The sequence below is a fragment of the Lutra lutra genome, chromosome 8 (genome assembly GCF_902655055.1).
Source record: "Lutra lutra chromosome 8, mLutLut1.2, whole genome shotgun sequence".
Lineage (NCBI taxonomy): Eukaryota > Metazoa > Chordata > Mammalia > Carnivora > Mustelidae > Lutra > Lutra lutra.
This window is the reverse complement of record NC_062285.1, coordinates 87,038,830-87,060,163: the sequence shown is the minus strand read 5'-3', so window position 1 is coordinate 87,060,163 and position 21,334 is coordinate 87,038,830. Positions and strand designations below refer to the sequence as shown.

Below are 21,334 nucleotides of genomic sequence, written 5' to 3'. Positions count from 1 at the left end.
ATTGAATTTACAACATCATATGGTCTCTTATAGTAATGTTAGGGTATTGTTAGGGTATTGATTGGGAAGAAGTGGGAGAATTGGGTTGGGAACACAGGGAAGATTACAATGAGGCTGAGGATACAAATTTTGCTAAGCATCTTTTGCATTAGAAAGACTTCTGTGTTCTGTTTGTGCAAATTAGTCTTCTCTGTCTGAAGAACCAGTAATGAGCTTTCTTGAGTTGGTTACTTTATAGGGTCCAGTATGCAGGGTATGGACTTGGAAGGCATCTCTTCCAAGATAAAGGACAAATTGCTCCATCGGATCCCACTTTCCAGGAAGAAGGAGACACAGTGCCTATTGGGTGTCTTTGGATTTTGAGGTAACATAAACTATAGCTGTATATACTACTCTGATCCATTTACTGGGTAACCCAAAATGTTCTGGTTTGGTGAGGATCCTGGAGGAATCTCATCATCAAATGTAGGCTGTTGCAAAATCTGCTCTGCCATTTGAGCCATATAACCCAGCTGATATGATTGTGCTTTTGCCATCTATGGTAGATAAGGATATTGTCTTATCCTATAGGAGTCTTTGGCAGGCTCCTATAGGCCTTTGAAGCAAAGCTACACCATCTTCTGCAGATTACTACTGTCCTTTTGGGAAAAGGTTTTTTTCATATCATTGGCCCTAATAGAGACTGGTAACTTAACCACAAGCCACCAAGTTACTATGTGACCCAAGTTGCTGATCATGGGCTGAGTGCTGTATGACTTATCAACCATAAAATAAAGTATGCTCAACAGCACTCTATCATCAGTCTCGATGGGCCTTGAGAAACTCCTACATTAAAAAGTAAGTTGTAGGAGTCTTAGCTCCATCTCCTGCTACACTGCCTCCTTTCTTTCAATTTGTACCTATAAATGCATTGGGAATGCCTATAGCTAAGAAAAAAAATTGGGCCTGGTTTAAAGAGGATTCTGAAGCAAATGCTGACACCACCTGAAATTGAATTACTGCAGTACCACAATCCTACTCTGGGTGGACTTGAATACCAGTGAAGGAAAATCCTCTCATTGGGCAGAATTTCAAGTGGTACATTTAGCTGTCTACTGTATCTAGACCAGAGTTCACCAGAATTATGATCTATATTAATTCATGGGTAATTGCTGACATATGGCTGAATGGTCAGGGACAAAGAACAGAAGTGGAAGATTGGTGACATGGCAGTCTGGGGTAGAGGTAGTGGATAGACCTCTCCAAGTGAGCAGTATGGAGCTATTTGTGTACCATATGAATATTATCAAAGAGGAATCTCACAAAAAAGGATATTCACAATAACGTGAAAAAGATGACCCACTCTGTAGATACCAGGTATCACTTTTCCTCAGTGTCCCTGTCCTTACCAAATGGGCTTTTGCTTAAAAGTGATTGTGTAAGCAGGAATGGAGATTATGCATGGACTTAGCAACATGGATCTTCACTGACCAAAACCACTGCAATGAACCCAAGCTACAACAGCAGAGACTAAAAATGAACCTTTGATTTGGGACCATTCCCTGGAGGATAAGTCAACCTTGGTAGAGGTTAATTATGTTAGATCAATTCCATCAAAGGGTACACTTCATTCTCACTGGAAGAGCCTTTATTATTATTATTTTTAAAAAGATTTTACTTATTTATTTGTCAGAGAGAGAAAGGGAGGGCACAAGCAGGGGAGAGGCAGGCTGAAGGAGAAGCAGTTTCCCGGATGAGCAAGGAGCCCAATGCAGGATTTGGTCCCAGGACGCTGGGATCATGACCTGAGCTGAAGGAAGATGCTTAGCCAATTGAGCTACCCAGGTGTCCTGAGACTTTTACTTTTGGAAGCATATTTACTTTTCCTGCCTGTGATGCTTCAGTCCAAACCACCACAGCCCATGGATTTACAGAATGCCTTACTCTTCTAAATTCTTCTAAATTCTATATTCTAAAATTCTTTGGAATGTATTGTTTCCAACCAAAAAATTCATTTTACAGCAAATGAAGTGTGGTGATCTGTTCATCTCATAAAATTCACTAGTCTTACTATGTCCCTATCATCTAAGGTAACTGTCCTCACGGAATGGTAGAATGCCCTTTTGCTTTAAACACTAAGTTATCTTTTAGAGCAATTAAAAATATTTTATTTTATTTTCATTTATTCTATTTCTGACAGTCTTCATTTCTTTATTTTGATTTATGTTTCTGACCAATATAATGCTTTTTTCTCTCTAAAGAATGTTTCTTAACCTTTCTTGAAGTTTTACTGGCAATGGATTCCTTCAGTTTTGAATTGTCTGAGAACATTTTAATTTTATCTTCATTTTTTAAGATATTATTTTTTAAAGTAATCTCCACACCCTATATGGGGCTCAAATTCACAACCCTTAGATAAAAAATCACATACTCCTTAGCTAGCCATAGGCAGTCATCTTCATTTTTAAGGATACTTTTGCTGAGCATAGAATTATGAGTTGATTTTTTTTTTCCTTTCAGCACTTGAAAAATGTTACTTTATTGTTTTCTTGCTTGGATAGTTTTTGGTGAGACATGTGTTATAATTCTAAGCCTTGTCTCTCTAAAGGTAATGTATCTTTTTCTTTAGATACCTTTAAGATTTTTGTTTGTCTTTGGTTTGCTGCTATTTGAATATGACATGCTTAAAAAGTGGGTTTTGGTATTTATCCTACTTGGTGTTCTCTGAGCTCTATGGCCTGTGACTTAGTGTTTGTTAGTAATTCTAGAAAATTTCTGGCTATTATTCAAATATTCTGCCCTGTTCTTTCTTTTCTCTGGGATTCTAATTATGCATATATCAGACCATTTGATATTGTCTCACATCTCTTGGATATTCTCTCTCTTTTTTTTTTTTTCCTTTCTTTTTGAATTTCATTTTGGATAATTTTTATTGACCTATCTTCAAATTTATTGATTCTTTGCTTCCCTGCATTGAGTTTACTAATGAGCTCATCTAAACATTATTCATCTCCATTACTGTGTTTTTTAAAATTTTGATCATATGGGTCTTTATTTGTGCTGCACCCCAGGGAGAATCTATCTCTTGTAGCTCTTCAAGTCATACTGTACTATTATTTTAAAAATCAAATCATTTTGGCATGAGGTAGTGGGTAAGGGAGGGGAGCATACTATGATGTTCAGATTAAGTAATAGCTGTAAGTAGTCACTATAAACTTAGGTCTTGGGGTATGAACTTGATAAGTGTTTCTGTCTCTCCTGAAGATGTAGTATGAGGCGTGGCCTGCCTTCCTGCTCCTCCTCCAAGGATAGAGCATTCTTTCTGCCCTACAGTTTTTGGTGCCTTTTCCTCTGCAAATTAAGTTCTATAGGAGAACAGAAAATATGGTTTTCAGCAGTGGCTGTTGACCCCCTCTCACACCAAGCATGGTGAAAGAATCTTTCTCAGGATTCTGCCCACTCTTCTTTTGTGAAAACCTCATTGGATTCCTGAAGAAAAATCCTGTGAGAGTATCCAGTCTCTTACATGTCTTTTGTTGTCAAATCCAAAAGATTATCTCTAAGAAAGTTGTCAAGAAGCTTACTACCTATGTTTTCTTCTAGTAGTTTCATTGCTTCAGGTCTTTCATTCAAATCTTTAATCCATTTTGAGTTAATTTTTGTGTAGTATAAGATAGTAGTCCAATTTCATTCCTTTGCATGTAGCTGGTTCAGATTTCCCAACACCATTTACTGAAGAGATTGTCCTTTTCTCACTGTATATTCCTGGTTCCTTTGTCATAAATTTGTTGTCCACACATATGTGGTTTCATTTCTGGGCTCTTTTTTTTTTTTTTAAATTTTTTTTTTAAGATTTTATTTATTTATTTGACAGAGATCACAAGTAGGCAGAGAGGCAGGCAGAGAGAGAGAGAGAGGAGGAAGCAGGCTCCCCGCTGAGCAGAGAGCCCGATGCGGGGCTCGATCCCAGGACCCCGGGATCACGACCCGAGCCGAAGGCAGAGGCTTTAACCCACTGAGCCACCCAGGCGCCCCTCTGGGCTCTTTTGTTCCATTGATCTATGTACCTGTTCTTACACCAATACCACACTGTTTTGATTACTATAGCTTTGTAATATAATTTGAAATCAGGGAGCACGATTCCTCCAGTTTTGTTGTGTTTTCTTAAGATTGCTTTGGCTATTTGTGTTTTTTTAATGGTTCCACGCAAATTTTAGGAATTTTGTTCTGTTTCTGTGAAAAATGTCATTGGAATTTTGATAGGAAGTTTATTAAATCTATAGATTATCTCAGGTTGTCTTGACATTTTAATATCAATTTTTCAAATCCATGAACATGGAATATTTTCCATTTATTTTATCTTCTTTAATTTTTTTTCATCAATGTCTTATAGTTTTCAGTGTAGAATCTTTCACACACACACACACACACACACCCCCACTTTGGTTAAATTTATTCCTAGGTATTTTATCTTCTTGGATGCAATTGCAAATGAAATTCTTTTTCAATTTCTCATTCTAATAGTTTTTTACTAGTGTATAGAAAGGCAACATTTTTCTATATTGATCTTGTATCCTGCAACTTTACTGAATTTATTCGTTCTAACAGTTAGCTCTTTGGAGGAGTCTTCAGGGTTCTCTATATGTATATTATATCAACCACAAGGGCACCTGGGTGGCTCAGTGGGTTAAAAGCCTCTGCCTTCGGCTCAGGTCATGATCCCAGGGTCCTGGGATCAAGCCCCGCATTGGGTTCTCTGCTCAGCAGGGAGCCTGCTTCCTTCTCTCTCTCTGCCTGCTTCTCTGCCTACTTGTGATCTCTGTCTGTCAAATAAATAAATAAAATCTTAAAAAAAATTATATCAACCACATATAGTGACAGTTTTCTTTCTTTCCTGATTTGGTTGACTTTCTTTTTCCTAACCAATTATTCCAGCTGGGACTTCTAATACAATGTTGAATAAAGTGGCAAGAGGGAGCATCTCTGTCTTGTTCCTAATCTTAAAGGAAAATCTTTCAGCTGTTCACTGCTAAAGATGATGTTAACCATGGACTTGTCATTATGGCCATTATTATGTTGGGGTAAATTTCCTCTTACCTACTTTATTGAGAGTTGTTATCATAAATTGATGTTGAATTTGTCAAATGCTTTTTCTGCATCTTTTGAGATGATCATATGATTTTTGCCCACTTTAATGTGGTATATCTCATTGATGGATTTACAGATTGAACCATCCTTGTATCCCTGGAATAAATCCCATTTGATCATGGTGTATGATCTTAATGTATTGTTGAATTTGGTTTGCTAGTATTTTGTTGAAGACTTTTGCAATCTCTGTTCATTAGGGGTATTGGTCTGTTAATTTTTTTTTCTTGTGGTGTCTTTCTCTGGTTTTGTTATCAAGGTAATGCTAACCTTATAAAATGAGTTTGAAAGTGTTCCCTCCTGTTTTTTGGAAGATTTTGATAATGACTGATATTAATTTTTATTTATTTTCTAAATATTTATATATTTGAGAAAGCATGCATGTGAGTGAGGGAAGGGACAGAGGGAGGGTGAGAGGGACAGAATCTCAAGCAGACTTCTTGCTGAGCATGGACCCTGATGCAGGGCTTGATCTCACAACCCTGAGATCATGACATATGGTAAAATCAAGAGTTGGATGCTTCACTGACTGAGCCACCCAGGCACCCCTTAATTCATTTTTAAATGTTTGATAGAAATCATCAGTAAAGCTATCTGGTCCTCGGCTTTGCTGTCAGATGGTTTTTGATTACTAATTCTCCTTACTAGTAATCAGCGTGTTCAGATTTTCTATTTCCTCAGGCTTCATTCTTAATAGATTGAGTATTTCTAGGAGTTTATCCATTTCTTCTAGGTTGTCCAACTTCTTGGCATATAATTGTTCACAGTAGTGTCTTATGATCCCTTGTATTTCTGTGGTATCAGTTGTAACATCTCCTCTTTCATTTCTGATATTATTTGAGTATTTTTTTCTTAATGAGTCTAGATAAAGTTTTGTTAATTCTGTTTATCTTCTGAAAACCAGCTCAGTTTCATTAATCTTTTCTATTGCTTTTTCAATCTCTATTTCATTTATTTCCACTCTGATATTTGCTATTTCCTTCCTTTTGTTAACTTTGGGCTTGTTTATTCAACTCTTTTGAGTTCTTTGCCATGTAAAGTTAGGTTGTTTGAGATTTTTCTTGTTTCTTTTTTTTTTTAAAGATTTTATTTATTTATTTGACAGAGAGATCACAAGCAGGCAGAGAGGCAGGCAGAGAGAGAGGAGGAAGCAGGCTCCCTGCTGAGCAGAGAGCCCGATGCGGGGCTCGATCCCAGGACTCCGAGATCACGACCTGAGCCGAAGGCAGCGGCTTAACCCACTGAGCCACCCAGGTGCCCCGATTTTTCTTGTTTCTTGATGTAGACATTTATTGCTATGAACTTCCCTCTTAGAACTGCTTTTGCTGCATCACATAAGTTTTTGTTTATTGTATTTCCATTTTTGTTTGTCTCAAGGTATTTTTCTCTCTTTTGATTTCATCTTTGACTCACTGGCTGTTCAGGATCAAAATATTTTTATTAAAATAAAATCTTTATAGTTCTAGAACTCAGTGTAATTTAGTTGCTAATTTAAAAGTTAAATATGTTTCATTTATATTACATCAATATCTACATGTATGGTATACAAATATATGATTAATATGCATTATTTGATATTTCAAAAAGTTTTCCAGAAGCTAAGTACAAATTTTGAGAATACTGTAATAAGTTCTGAGTATCTACAGAACCACAAACTGGAACCTGAGAAAAGCAAGAAAATGGAGGCTTGACACTACTGGCAAATTACTGTTAAGGAAAAAAATCTATTGACTCTGTACTAACAGAAAGGAAGGATATGAAAAGTTAATTTTTAAAATTTATCTTGCATACTCTGAAGTTGTGTGAGTGTCTCAATCCACTGACCTCCACAGTATTCTGAAAATTGGCTTTTATTTTGAGGACACAGAGCAAAAAATATGGAGAAGCATTCCCCGGAGGACTTTGGTAATATTAGCAGAGCAGATGTTTTAAGATCACAGTAGCCATTATGGTACTGCTGAGTGTCAAATTCTGAGTAACAAAGGCATCCGTGTGTTCTTATAAATCTGTGTGTATGTTTTTTTTTTTTTTTAAGATTTTATTTATTTATTTGACAGAAATCACAAGTAAGCATAGAGGCAGGCAGAGAGAGAGGAGGAAGCAGGCTCCCTGCTGAGCAGAAAGCCCTATGTGGGGCTCGAACCCAGGACCTGGGATCATGACCTGAGCCGAAGGCAGCGGCTTAACCCACTGAGCCACCCAGGCACCCCCCTGTGTGTATGTTTATGATATATATGGCACATTATAATATGGGGACCAGAAAAGAGGCCTGTTTTGCTGAGATATAATTATAGTACTGGTTCTATCCTTTTTATTGAGTGCCAGTTAAATATCTTCTAATAGAACCCATTTCATTCATTTAGATCACCTATGTACCTTGGAAAATGGTTTAGATACCTCTTCCCTTCTCTGGTGACTTCCTCTATTAGTTTTCTATTGCCATGTAACAAATTACGACAAATTTAGTAACTTAAAGAAATATGCATCTATTTTCTTGGTTAAAGAAATATGCATCTATTATCTTGGTTTCTGTGGGTCAGGATTTTTGGTATGATTTAGATGGATCTTCCGCTCACAGAATCCCAAGGATAGAATCAAGGTACTATCTGTGCTGTATTTTCATTCGAATGTTTAGCTAGTAAAGAACCTACTTCCAAGCTCATTTGGTTTATTTATAGAATTTATTTCCTTATGGCTATATGATTGAGGGTCCTGGCTTTTTCCTGCCTGTTGGCTGAAGGCTATTCTCAGGCTACCCACAGATTCTGTAGGTCAGTTTAGTAAATTTCCATGTTGGTTTCTTCAACATAGTTGCTTACTGTGTCAAGCCAGCAAGGAGAAAGTCTCTCCTCAGGGAAGGTCCAGCTCCTTTCAAAGGGATTTTTTCAGGGATGCCTGGGTGTCTCAGTTGGTTATGTGTTTGCTTTTGGGTGAGGTCATGATCCCAGGGTCCTGGGATTGAGTCCCACATAGGGTTCCTTGTTCAGTGGACAGCCTGCTTCTCCCTCTGCTTATGCTCTGTCTCAAATAAAAATAAAAAGAATAAAAACAAAAAACAAAAACAAAGGGCTTTTTCCAGATTAAGGCAGATCTCTTCAAGGTAATATCCCTTTTGGTTGGTTAACTTGAAATCAATTTATTTGAAACATTAATTACAACTGCAAAATTTATTCACCTTTGCCATACTCTATTGCCTAGAAGCAAGTCATGGATTCTGCCCATACTTAAGGGGAGAGGATTATACATGGTATGAACATAAAGAAATAGAGATCATCTTGGAATCCTGTGTTCCACATTTCCTATTCCCAGAATTGCTTCTCGAGTTTTCCCAGGCTTGTCTACTTAACACTTCAGTAAACTTCTCTGAAAATTGGAGGACAATAATAAAAATTATCAGATTAATTCGTATTTCTTCTTAATGGTAGTATACAGATATACAGTACAGATGTACAGATAGAAACTGCTCAAGCTGAGCTATGTATGCACTTTTACCATTCTGACAAGTACTATTATTTTATTACTTCCACTACTACCACCACTAGGATGATTACTATTAGCTGACCACTTATTGAGATATTACTATATATTCAGTATTATTTGAAATGTTTTACCAGAATTTATTCTTCATAAAAACCTCAGCAGACAGGGGCTATTTTTTATCATCCCCATTTCATATTTCAGGAACCATTTGTATAGAGCAGTTTAGAATGTGCAGCAGTAAAGTAGCAGCAACAGGATTCTAATTCAGGTAGTAAACTTTCAAAGCCCATTTTTGCAATCACTACATTAGGTGGTCTCATTTTATAGTATTAGAAACTTCAGTTTTCCTCATTAGCTGTTCCTTTTTCAAGTTTATGCTATTTGTTCAATTGCTACTCAATAGCTACAACTGAAATTCATTTATGCATATTATTTTAGGTTTTTGGTTTTTTATTTTTTTTTGTGAGAAGTTCTGTGATTTTGCTTTACTACAGCATTTCCCCCCCTAGAATATTCAGTCTGTTTGTATAAATAAGGCCAAAAAGGTGGATAAAATATTGAAATCCTTCAGTACTGATTGGTTAGTAGATGCCCCACCTGTGAATACTCCTCCTACCATCCAGTCTGCCTAGGTCCCCAGCTGAAGAAGCACTGGACCTCTTCACAATCCTACAACTAAGGGATTAATATCTGACGAAGTAGACGGTCTTCAAGTCTGTTTCTGATTGACCAATGCCTAGTGCCATAGGGAATGAGAAATATTTTGAATTTCTGTTTTACCTAACTTGAATTATTTTTATATTATTCTGACAGCCACCTGAAGCTCTTCATTATGAGTCAGGTCAAGCATCACACTTATTACAAGGAACAGGTAAGAAATTTTCCTATATTCTATGAGCAAGATTTAGGTCCTCTTATTCTGTATTTCTTTTATATTTAGCGTATATCTTCATGATAGTAATGCTTTTTAAAAAGTTTTTATTTATTTGAGAAATAGAGCAGAGTGAAAGAGAGAGCTCACGAGTTTGGGGGGGAGGGTTAGGGGTGGGGGAAGGGGAGAGGCAGAGGGAGGGAAAGAGGGGAAGAAGCAGAGTCTCTGCTGAGCAGGGAGCCCAATGTGGAGCTCAATCCCAAGACCCTGGGATCATGACCTGAGCTGAAGGCAGATGCTTAACCACCTGAGCCAGCCAGGCGCCCTGATAATAATGATTTAATAATATTTATCTGTATATATGTTTTTTTAATCTCCATTAGAGGGAGTATCATTTCCTCTGGGCATCTTTAGTGCCTAGAATAGTATGTGAGTACATAATAAATACTGTAATTGTTGAATGAAGCTATGATTATTTAGATCAACCAGCAGTTAGAATGGCTGAAGTAACTATAAATGTGTAGTTGAGTATATTGTGGGAGATTCAAATACAATAAAACTGTCTAGTTAGAGTCTTAAGGAGGCACGTCTAGAAGATGAGCATATCTATGAAAAATGACCAGGTGGTGAGTTAATGCTGGATTATTTTCCCCTTTGCCATTGAGAATGAACTATTATAAACACGATTCTTTTTTATTTATAGAAAACATACAAAGTGAAATCTGATGTGCTCTATTATTCCAATCCCATTTGTCTTATTATAGAATGAAGCTTTTGATATTGATATTAATATTTACAAATTGTTGAGTATTTTATAACTGAGCACCTATGTACTAAATAAATTATAATACATAGTTATAATTGAGACTGTATTTATAATTTTTTGAACAATCACGTACTATGTTCTGTGTAAAGTACTTTACAAAGCTTAGCAATAAAACAATGCAAATTTGTGTTATTTCCTGACTTATTTATCTTTCAAGTGATCCCTCATTATTCTACAACAAAGTTCACTTTTAGGCAAATAATTTTTTAAATCGGGTCTCATTTTAGAGTTCACCTTTTCTAGGAAGGCATTACTGATTCTCCAACTCTGGATTAGGCGATTCTCCTAAAGCCACCCAGGATTTCAACTAAGTTGAAAGACCAGAATTATAAAAATAAGTATCAAGCGTCCTCCACTAATTTCTTATTGCTTATAATGTCCTGTTTACTTTTGTTTCCACTAGTATAGATTTCTTGAGGACAGGCACCTAATATAGTTCTAGAACACTGATTGCTAAATAAAAACGGAATGAATAGATTAAGGGGAAAATTACATTAAAAAACAAGATAACCAAACCTTACGAACTATTTGTCAGGCTTTTCTTGCTTTGCAAAAGAACTTTACATTTATCCTGTCATTGACCTCTCTTAACCGATTTGAAGCACAGGCACTATCACCATTTCAGAGATGAGAAAACTGTGTTAACACACGTGTTCCAAGAGACAGGCAAGAAGACAGGAGTACTTGGATGTGAGCCCAGATCTCCCAACAAACTGAGTTGCATCTTCTCTACTGCATCTCACGGCCTTCATTAAAGATTGGCTCCCAATATAAAATTGCATATAAGGGATACAACTTCCGGTAGAAGGGTATGATTGGAAGTGCTAGCTCTGGCACAAAACTGAAAGAAAATACGTGTCTTCGCCATTCTCTCATTACTTACAGTTTAAAGTATACTTTGTGAATTTTTAATATAAATAATGAACAAATATACTTCAGCCTTTTCCGAAAATCTTTCTCTCTGCTCTTTAACTCTCACGTACGTACCTATTTCCTTCCTTCTTTCCTAAGGCTCATAGAGGGCGCTAACAAAGTGCTACTCACTGGTTGAGCGAAGCTCCACTCAAAACACACCTCACACTGCAACTGAAAGGCGCAGCGCCACCACCTCAGACTTCCTTCTCCTTTCCAAGGCAGGAGGCGTGGCCAATTTCCCTCATTCAAATAAAAAACCAGGAGATTTGCATGGGGAAAGGCTGATCCGTGAGCCTATTGGCTGTTAGTACCACGGGCGTGGCCAATATTACGCCCATGTAGCCCCGCCTACATTAATTTGCATAACGGCCCCGGCGCGTGCAAGGGAGAAGCGGGTTTGTTTTTGAATCTGCGGAGGCGGCGGCGGCAGCGGCGGCGCGGCGACTGAAGCGCGCGATACTGAAGCGGCCGCGTTGAGGACGGTTGCGCGGAACGGCTCTGTAGGAAGGAACTTGGTTCCCCCTCCCTCATCTCCCGCCCCGAAAGGTATATATGACTCCTAGGGGCTGTTATAACCACATTTTCTTAAATTACTATTGTATTTATGAAGAGTCAAGACCGCATTATGGCGGCTGCGGGAGTTGTGTGTGCGCCTGCGCGGTTGCGGAGCTGCGGGCGGGCGCTGCATGGGAGCACGTGATCTTGCGGGGTCGGGCTCTAGCTGCAGTTGTGCAGCTGGCGGGGCGGTGGCTGCGCAAGCGCAATATTCATTTTCAAGATCTAATGTTCTTGTTGGACGCCATTTGGGTTCTAGATTTAATTTTCCTCATTCTTGAGGAGTTTCATTTTGTTATCCCCAAATTTCCACATTTTTTAAGGAAAACGTTTCTCTTGTGTTTTACTCTTATATCGGGCTCAAACTCTTTTTTATATTTTTCCGATTCTCTGAGAAGCTGTGAACTTAATTTTCTGTAAAAATGATTGTCACTTGTGGTTCTCGATTATAATTTCATTTTTGGGGTATTGCTGGGTTCAAGTGTATATTTAGGGAGATAAAGATCAGCACCTAGTGGTGGTCCCAGGGGAAGTACATTTAATTGAACTGCATATCTGCAAATACATTTTTAACCCTAATTTTACCAGTTCTGTTATCAGGGAATGTTTACAAAATAGAAGCAGTTTTGAGTTTTGGAAATATGAGGGGGAAAGAGCACTGGAAAAATCAAATCTCAGTCTAAGTTAATGAAGTCCTAATTATCAGTTTGTGTGCTTCTGATCTTACTTGCATCTGAGTTTTAGATTTTTTTCAGTCTCTGATCTCTTGTCCATAACTGCTTCAGTTTGGTCATTTTTATTACTCCGACTTTTAAAATTAAAGTCTTTTTTTTTTTTTTTTAGCATTTTATTATATGTGAAATAAAACTTGGCAAATTTTTTTACAAAGAATTCTTAAGAGAATTAACTACACTGAGGCCCTTAGGAATAAACTTAACCATCAATGAAAAAAAAAAATCAGTTAATTCTTTAAAAAAATTGCACCATATACATGTGTATGAGATATAATCTTGTTTGAATTCTTGGTGTTCTTAGTTTTCATTTCTTAAAGAAGGTAGTTTTAAGTATGCTACTGATTATTTTAGTTTACAGTGGTTGTGTCACTATATTTAAATCTTATATAACACCCCTGGGATAAGTGTTATACAATTTGATATAATTCTGTTACTGCGCAGATTATTTCTTAGTGGACTCAAAACTTGTAACTGGTTTTCATAAATGTCACCTGTGGTTTGTGTGTACAATAATTGGTTTCTGGGTTGGTTATATTAACACCTAAGTTTAAATCAGTTATCTGTCAAATGAAGAAGTGACTAGTACTTTATAATGGTTGGTTAGGGATGTTTTTCTTGCCCAAAGCAAGTACTGTTAGTATTAAGTAGATGTAATTGAAAGGAATAGTTTTGGTTGGTGGATTTTTAAAAAATGACATCACATATGAGATAGAATGGAGTGATAGGAAAGATAATTCTTTTTTCTCAACAGAAAATTAGCCATTCATATAATTCCTGGACCTCTGGACTCTTCTACACAGAAATTATATTTAGAGGCAGTTGTGTAATCTTTTCCCTTTTTATACTTATGAGGTGGATTACCCAACACACCCTTCCCCCACTTCCTGTGAGATTCTTTCAGAAGTTTAGAGTTGAAAATGTGTTGTATTTTCTATATTTGTGTGTTTGTATGTGTATTTATGTACACATACATATTTAAGTTAAGAAAAGAACTTTGATCTTAGGACTTGATACGCTTTGCACTTCCAGAAAAGTGAAATATTTTGGTTTGTATATTTAAACTTATGTTTTCATTTCATATACAGATGGTTGCCTCTTAGGTTAATGCTGAAGATTATAAGAGGTACTTGAAAACACTGAGGAACATAATGTAAAATGTAAATATTTCTTAGTAAGATAATTTTGCTGTTTATTAGAAAGGCAAGTATATTTCTATAAACTTAAAACTAAGACCAATGAATTGTCTGAATGTCCACTTATTTGTTTGCTGTTCTTTCAATAACCAGCATGTTTTGAAATTTTTGTTTCATAGTTAAAATACCACAAAATTTTGTTATATATGTAACATAAATAATATTAGGACTAGATTACTTAAGGAATGAATACTAAGTTACTGGGGTCATTTAAAACCTTTTTAGTTTTGTAGATTTTAAATATCACAAAATGTAGTTTAGACAAAAAGTTTTGATTAAGCTGTAAACCATTAAAATTCTTTTTTCTTTAAATTGTGATTTGAATATACGATATATATATTTAAATACTTTTTTTTTTTTTACTTATAACACATTTGGAAAGTATTGAAAATTAGCAACATTTAGAAATAAACACTCTAAATGTTTTGGTGATTTTTGTTATTTTTCCACGGTTGATCAGTCAGTCAATAAATAGGATTGTTCAATCAATATTGATAGTTTTTCGTTTGGACCATAATTTCATTCCTGTTCTTTTAATTCAGTATTACATTGTGGATGTTTTCCCATTTCCTTATTATTTTAAAAATACTTTACTTTTTTTTTTTAATATATAATAGTCTTTTAAAAATGTTTAATGGCTGCATAATATTATGTCGTGAAAATATCCCAAATCATCAAATACTCTGCAAATGTTTTTAAGTGGTTATGGAATATTGTTATTTCTAATAACAATGTACTGTGACTTACTAAACATTTCTTTTATTGGCCATTTGTTTGTTGACTTTTTTCTCTGGTATAAATAATGCTGCAGTGAACATCCTTGCTCATGAGTCATGAACAGCATCTTATAGTATTTCTTCAAAATTACTGCTTCAAAGGGTGTTTAAACTAATACACACAATTAATAAAGCTTTGTTGTTTTGAAAAGCATTTCCCGTACCACCATCAATTTGATGGCTGAAAAATAGTAGCTCATTAATTTTTTTTTCTTTCTGATAACTAGTGAAGTTCAGCTTTTTAATGTTTATAAATGCAGTTTTCTCATTTTTGTGAATTAGCTGTTTGAGGCTTTTTTATGTATTTTTCTGTGGTGGATGTTAATGTTTTTCCTATTGGTAACAGCTATTTATGGATATAGCCCTTTGCGCTTCATATTTTTTGGCAGGTTTTTAAATTTTAAGTTTATTACTATTAAAATTGCTTATGGTTTTATATATTCAGCAGTTTGCTATTTTTATGTAGTCTAAATGCAGTGCTTTTTCTTATTTGTGATTTCTTTTAGGACTTCTTTGCCTAGAAAATATGACCTGTTGTGGGAGGAACTAAATGTTCACCTATTTTGTTTATTTTTTCTACATATTGTAAAGATCTTAAAAAATAGTGTTTTAATATGTATGGTGTTTATTTTGCCGTATTGTATGAAAATGGGTTGCTAGTTTCCAGTTTTTCCAAGTACCTCATTTTCTTAGAATTTATGTTGGTGATCTCTTTTCTTACTGCTTTGAGTTGCTAATTTTGGTCAGAAGTTACTAGATTTGAGCAATTGTTCTGCTTCATTTAGTAGGGATCTTTAACTTGGGGTCCATTGGCCTCAGGAGTTCCTATAGATAGGCTTTAAGAGGATTCCTTGGTAGATCCTTCCATGGATTCCTTGATGTATACAACTTGTACATATGCAGTTTTCTGGGGAAAGAGTTATAGTTTTTATCAGCTTTTGACAGGAATACGTAATATAAAATCTGAAAGGAGGCTAACAAGCACTGTCTGGGCCTTATTCATATAGCAGTACTACTATTTCATATGCTGTAGACTATATAAATATGTGATTCCTTTTCACAATTTTCTTAGCTAGTCTTCCCTGTTTTTGCAGATGAACTTTGGATTCATTTGGTTAAATTTTTAAAAAGCCAGTTATTTGAAGTTTTGTTCAGAATTGCATTAAATCTAAATTGGGGTGAGTTTACATCTTTTTACTATTCTTTTTTTTTTTTCACTCATGACTAGAATACACTTCCTGCAGGTTCCACAAAATATCCTTTTTTAAAGAACACTGGAAAAATTTGTGATATCTGTTACTTTTCATTAAGGTGTTATTTTACTTGTTTCCTAGTGCTGATAAAATGTTAATAGGGATAAGTTGTTAGAAGATATAGGACTGCATTTCTATTTTTAATCTGCCTTAGGACATGGTGATATGAAAATAGTGCAAGTATGAAGTTAGAAGTGGGAAAATAGGTTGGCAAGAAAGTGTTCTACAACATTTGAAACCAAAATTTTTCTTTGAGACTTTTTTTTTTTCTTTTTTAATAGAGGAATGTTGAAAAGCTATTTTTCTGGCCAGGATGGAGCCCAATAATATAATAAACATTTTTATTTTTAGTCTTTTTGGTAACTGTAAGTTATTCTCTCATAAGGGTGTTTTCCTAATTACTAGTAAATTTATTGTCCATTAAATGTGTTCTTTGGGCTGATTGGCTTTATGAAAATAAATCTAAGAACTAGGTAGAAATCAATTGTTAAGATATTACTGGCTTTTATCAAACTTTTAAAGTGAAAAATTCCCATCTTTGGGTCTTTTTCAAGCAAAACTGCTTACAGAAATTTGCATATCTTACTTTTTTTATGTGACCTTTGCTCTTACTCGGAAACTTTTTCTAGTTCTGACAACTTATGATACTTGGTGTTTTAGACTATAATAGGTGAGGAATGGCAAAAAAAGGGACAATGGAAGTGTTACTGGAGAAACATACATGAATAGGAGCAAGAAGTGATGGCTAGCATCTTGATAGTGAAGAGGGGTCAGGTTTCAAGTGTTAGAAGCAAGAATTTAAAAACTTAGTTTTGAGGTCATATAAGTTTGTGAATTAGTATTCCTAGAGCTGAATCAGTATTTGTAACATGTTCATTATGGTAGTTGATGATCTTATTAATGATTCTGGATCCTAGAGAATAATTTAACTTGTTCAAGGAGGCACAGAACTGTATGATTTAGTTTAGAAAGTTTTCTATTGTAATTTTTAAAGTTTTGAGGTATATGGAAGATTCATACATGGGCATATGTACTTTCTCAAGGGAATTACATGTAAGGTGTATTATGGATAAAAATTAAGTTATGTTTTAACATAATGTAAATGGTAGAGTACAAAAAAATCATCAAGGAGCTCTGAGAAGCCATGTCTCTATAAGTTCCCTAGGGTATCTAGAAATTACCTATCCATTAGTGGAGCTTCTCTTTCGAAATTCTTGCCCATTTGACCTTGTTATGTTCTTTATAGAGTCCAAGATTTTAAAAATGATATTGCAGTGTTCTTTCTCAGACTGTCCTGAAATCTAAAGAGTGAGTTAGTGGCTTATCCAGTCATTTTGAGCTTGTTAAAACAGAAAAGTGGATTCCAAAAAATTAAACTTTGTTTATATATGCTTCAAGTTACATGGTAGAAACCTATTTTGTATTGCAGATAGAGAGTATGAGTGCTCGGCACATTTTCATTTTTTTATTGCCTGCAAAATGAGAAAACTAGAGTACCAGTGCTTGTTTGTACAGTGTGAATGTCTTCAGTTTTGAATTTTGATCATTTGCATTTTTGAGTCTTTAAAAGAATGACTCTTTCTAAAAAATGTGATAGGCCTAAGGGTACAGTTGGCATTACTTTCCTGAGAGACTTTATAATTGGACGTATGTAAATATGAAAGTCTGAGAAATGAAGATGACCTATTAATTTGATCATGAGAAATATTCATTTACTTATGTCTGCAATTTTTCATTGTTCAGAATATTATAAAAATATTTTGTCATTTTGTTTCTGATACCTAGGAGTAACTAGCTGTATACCCTTTAATTTGGGAGAGGACCCCTTGTATGATGTGAGGTAGTAGTGTCATAATGTCTTACTATAGAGTTCTTTGTCCCTTTTCTTTGTTTGTATAGCCCTGTGCTACTTTGGGGAGTTATTGTCATGGTAGGTATCTAGGAATTGTATGTCCAGTACTCTATGGCAATTCTACATTTAAATGAGAATTTGACTTGAATGTTAAGGTAGTGATTCTCAGAACTGATAGAGCTATTAAATAGCTCTGTCTAATAATTACTGACTACCTTGAGTCAGTAATGCTAAAAGATAATGCTATCCAGGTTGTGAAAAGGTAAACCTAGAAGATGAAAATAGGATTTGCCATTTTAAGAACCAGTGAAAATGTGACTGATGAAACAGTGAATGATGTGACTGCTTCAACTCATTCTCAACTAAGTCTTTGAAGTTAAGTAGGGGTGTATCTGCCCTGTTACCCTTACTAGATGAAGTGTTTTAAAAGGAAGAAGTAGTGAAAAATATAGAAAAGAGACTATTTTTGAAATTTTCTCTTATTTCTTTTTAGGTGTTAAATGTCAGGAGCTAATTGGATTAGAATAAAGACTGAACTGCTCAGTGAGACTTTTACCATGGTTTAAGGATGATAAATGTTTATTTCCCTGCTGTAACAATACATAAAAAGACTCTTTAGGTTTAAGGTGGCTTTGACTTAACATATGGTTCCAGGTTGAACATGACTACCTACAGTTTACCAACCAGGGGCAAGAGAGAAAGGGTCATGGGATTATACACCTCATTCTTTTGAGAACATGATCTGGAAGTGGCACGTATCACTCTGACTCATGTTTTATAGCTGAGAATGTAGTCATTGGAACATAATTAGTTGGGAAAGGAAGGCTGGTTAATGTAGTATCTAGGTGGATAGCCATGTGCTTACTAAAATTAAGGAATTTTATAAAAGGAAAGAAATGGGTGTTAGGGAACAACTAGCCCTTTCTGCTATAAAAGTAAGCTGGAGAAGTAGTCTCTCAGAATAATTCATAATTTGATATTGAAAACTAGTTTTTTGCTTTAACAGTTATAGTTAAAACTCTGTGTCTTCCTTGGTTTTTCCTTCTTCTCCTTCTCCTTCTTCTTTTGAGAGAGAGTGCGAACAGGGGAGAGGCAGAGCTCAAGGGAGAGTGAGAATTCTAAGCAGGCTTCATGCCCAGTGTGGAGCCTGACAGGGGGCTTGATCTCATCACCCTGAGACCATGACCTGAGCTAAAATTAGAGTCAGATGCTTAACTTACTGAGCTACTGATGTACTTACTCCTCTATAACTCCTTCAAAGTGGAATTTTGAGAGCTTTGTATTCATGATTTGTGGTTGAGATTCTAGTTATTATATTTACCTTATTTGGTGGGATATTTCCCATTTCTGCTTGCCTTTGCAAACATATTAAAATCATGTTTAGCTCTGCAAGATTGGAATTTTAATTTAATATTAAAATCTCCATATAATATTTTTGTTATTTATTCAGTTTAATATTTTTAAGCTTTACCAGTTAACTTATTTTAAAAGTATGAAAGATTATGGGTAAGGACTGTGGATAGTGACAATTGTTTAAACTACTTGTTTTAGTCCAAAGTTTTTGTTTTAGAAAAAAAAATTTTTTTAAGTAATTTCTATACCCAACTTGGGTCTCAGACTCATGACCCAGAGATCAAGAGTTTCATGCTCTACTGACTGAGCCAGCCAGGTGCTCCGAAGTTACATTTTTATCATCTTTTCCAGATCCTATTTTTCTTTTGTAACTATATGTGTGAAATACACATTTTGAAGATAGAAAATATGATTTTTGAGGACCTTATAATGTACACAAGTAAAACAATTGTGGTTGTAAATTCTTTGCATATGGGTAAAACTTACCTGATTAATAAGTAATTTAAAACAGCTTTCTATATAAATAAAAAAAAATATTTAAAAAAACATATTCATGTAAGGCACAAAAAGTGAAACGATAATGGGGGAGATCAAGGAAGTCTTAGGGAAGTTGTATTTTAGGGATAAACTAGAAGGATGTTCTCAGTAAAGGAAATAGGGTGTTCAGAGTATGAGAAATGAGAAAGTGAGTGTGTTAGGAGAGTGTGTTAAGGAGAACTCTGTGTTAGGGAGTGTGTTAGGAGAACTCTGAATAGCTCCCTGGTATTTGACATAAGATCCTTGATTTTTGTAAGAGTCATTGCTGCCATTGTGCCTATATAACTAATAAAGAGGATGTTGTTGTTTTCAGCTGGAATTTTTTAATTACTTTTTTTATTCTGCTTTGCTTCCTATCTCACTTACAGGCATTTATTGCTTTTTGTTTCTATGTTTATAGTTGTGTAGTCCTTCATAAGCTTTCTGCAGTTAGGAATTACATCTTATTCATGTGTCTGGCAATTGTTACATTTTAAAGAAAAACCCCATCTAATTAGGAATGATAAAGCCACTATTGAAAGTGTAAGATTGCTTTTCAGATTGCCTTCCTTAATATTCAGTAAATATTTGCTTACTGGAAGACTAGATCCCTTTTGTTTTAGGTGGAGGTGCAAGAAAGGGAAGTAAGATATGCTAGTTCCTTTTTTTTAAAAAGATTTTATTTTTATTTATTTGATAGAGATCACAAGTAGGCAGAGAGAGAGAGAGGGAGGGAGGGAGGGAGGAAGGGAAGCAGGCTCCCTGCTGAGAAGAGAGCCCGATATGGGACTTTATCCCAGGATGCTGGGATCATGACCTGAGCGAAAGGCAGAGGCTTTAACCCACTGAGCCACCCAGGCGCCCCATCTAGTTCCTTTTTTTCATTTAACTCATGATTATCCACAGGTGTCAGACTTTTTTTTTTTTAAATAATTAAATACATAATTTACTTAAGCACCCACTGGATAATTGTCAAAAGATTGACAGGCACTTTACATATGAAAAATTATGAATTGTGAGTCAAGTTTTAGAAAAAGTTCTTCCATGTCATTCATTAAAAATAATAAAAGAAAACAGGGAAACACCACTGCTTACATATTAACAAATCTCTAAGATATAACTCTGAAGGACATAATGTGTGCAAATTAATAAGGTTTTGATGAAAAGATGGAATGACATAATTATTTTGTATTTTTAAGTTTCTGTAATTCTCTCCTTCCCCACCAAATTTAAATGATTTAAAAGTTGGAAGATAGCAAAATTGAAGAAAGAAAAAGGCAGAGAATTTTCCTAAAATCAGTAATACGGTGAAGTAGAAAGAACAGTAATTTTATATTGGGATCAGGGCATTTAGAGTCTCCCAGCTGTATTAATATAAAATGGTGCAGCCACCTATGTAGTAGGGTGGTTGTGAGGATTAAATGAGATTAGATACAAAAAATGGTTAGCAGTTTTTCTTGGCACATCTTTCTTTTCTGTCTCCAATCAATTGATGACTCGATTAGTCAGGCATGAATATCTAAGAGGGAACTAGGTGCAGCTATAGGGAGCCCTTCAATGCAGGAGATTTATAGAAAATGCCAATATTCTTAATTACTGGAGCTAGAATAAAATGTTTAAAAAGTAATTTAGAGAAGTAGTTTTATGATACTACTCACTAGTAGGGAAAAATAAGCATTTGAAAAAGTAGTGTATTTGCAAAGGTTTGTGAAGGAGTCTAGATTTAGGCCTGTTTTATTTTAGAAAGTGTTTAACATATAAAAGCCCTGAGAAGTTACTAAATTTACCAAGTTTACAGTAAGCCTCTTCATGATAAAGAAGCAGCCCTTTTCTCACATTAATTATTTATCTTAGGAGTTTGTAATTTTTTTTCAGATAATTATTAT

At 35.2% G+C, this 21,334-nt stretch overlaps 2 protein-coding genes across 2 annotated transcripts in view; both read left to right on the top strand.

Moving 5' to 3' along the window:
- The window catches only part of LOC125106957 (uncharacterized), a 118,964-nt gene extending 107,908 nt beyond the window's left edge, over positions 1-11,056 (top strand). Inside the window, exons 4-6 of the mRNA XM_047741519.1 lie at positions 239-364; positions 9,418-9,475; positions 10,904-11,056. Coding sequence (XP_047597475.1) covers positions 239-364; positions 9,418-9,475; positions 10,904-11,056 — 337 coding nt within the window. The remainder of the gene's footprint in view (positions 1-238; positions 365-9,417; positions 9,476-10,903) is intronic.
- A 539-nt stretch (positions 11,057-11,595) lies between these two features.
- ATF7IP (activating transcription factor 7 interacting protein) overlaps positions 11,596-21,334 on the top strand; it is a 124,164-nt gene continuing 114,425 nt past the window's right edge. Inside the window, exon 1 of the mRNA XM_047743092.1 lies at positions 11,596-11,762. The gene's annotated coding sequence lies outside the window, so the exon portion shown is untranslated. The remainder of the gene's footprint in view (positions 11,763-21,334) is intronic.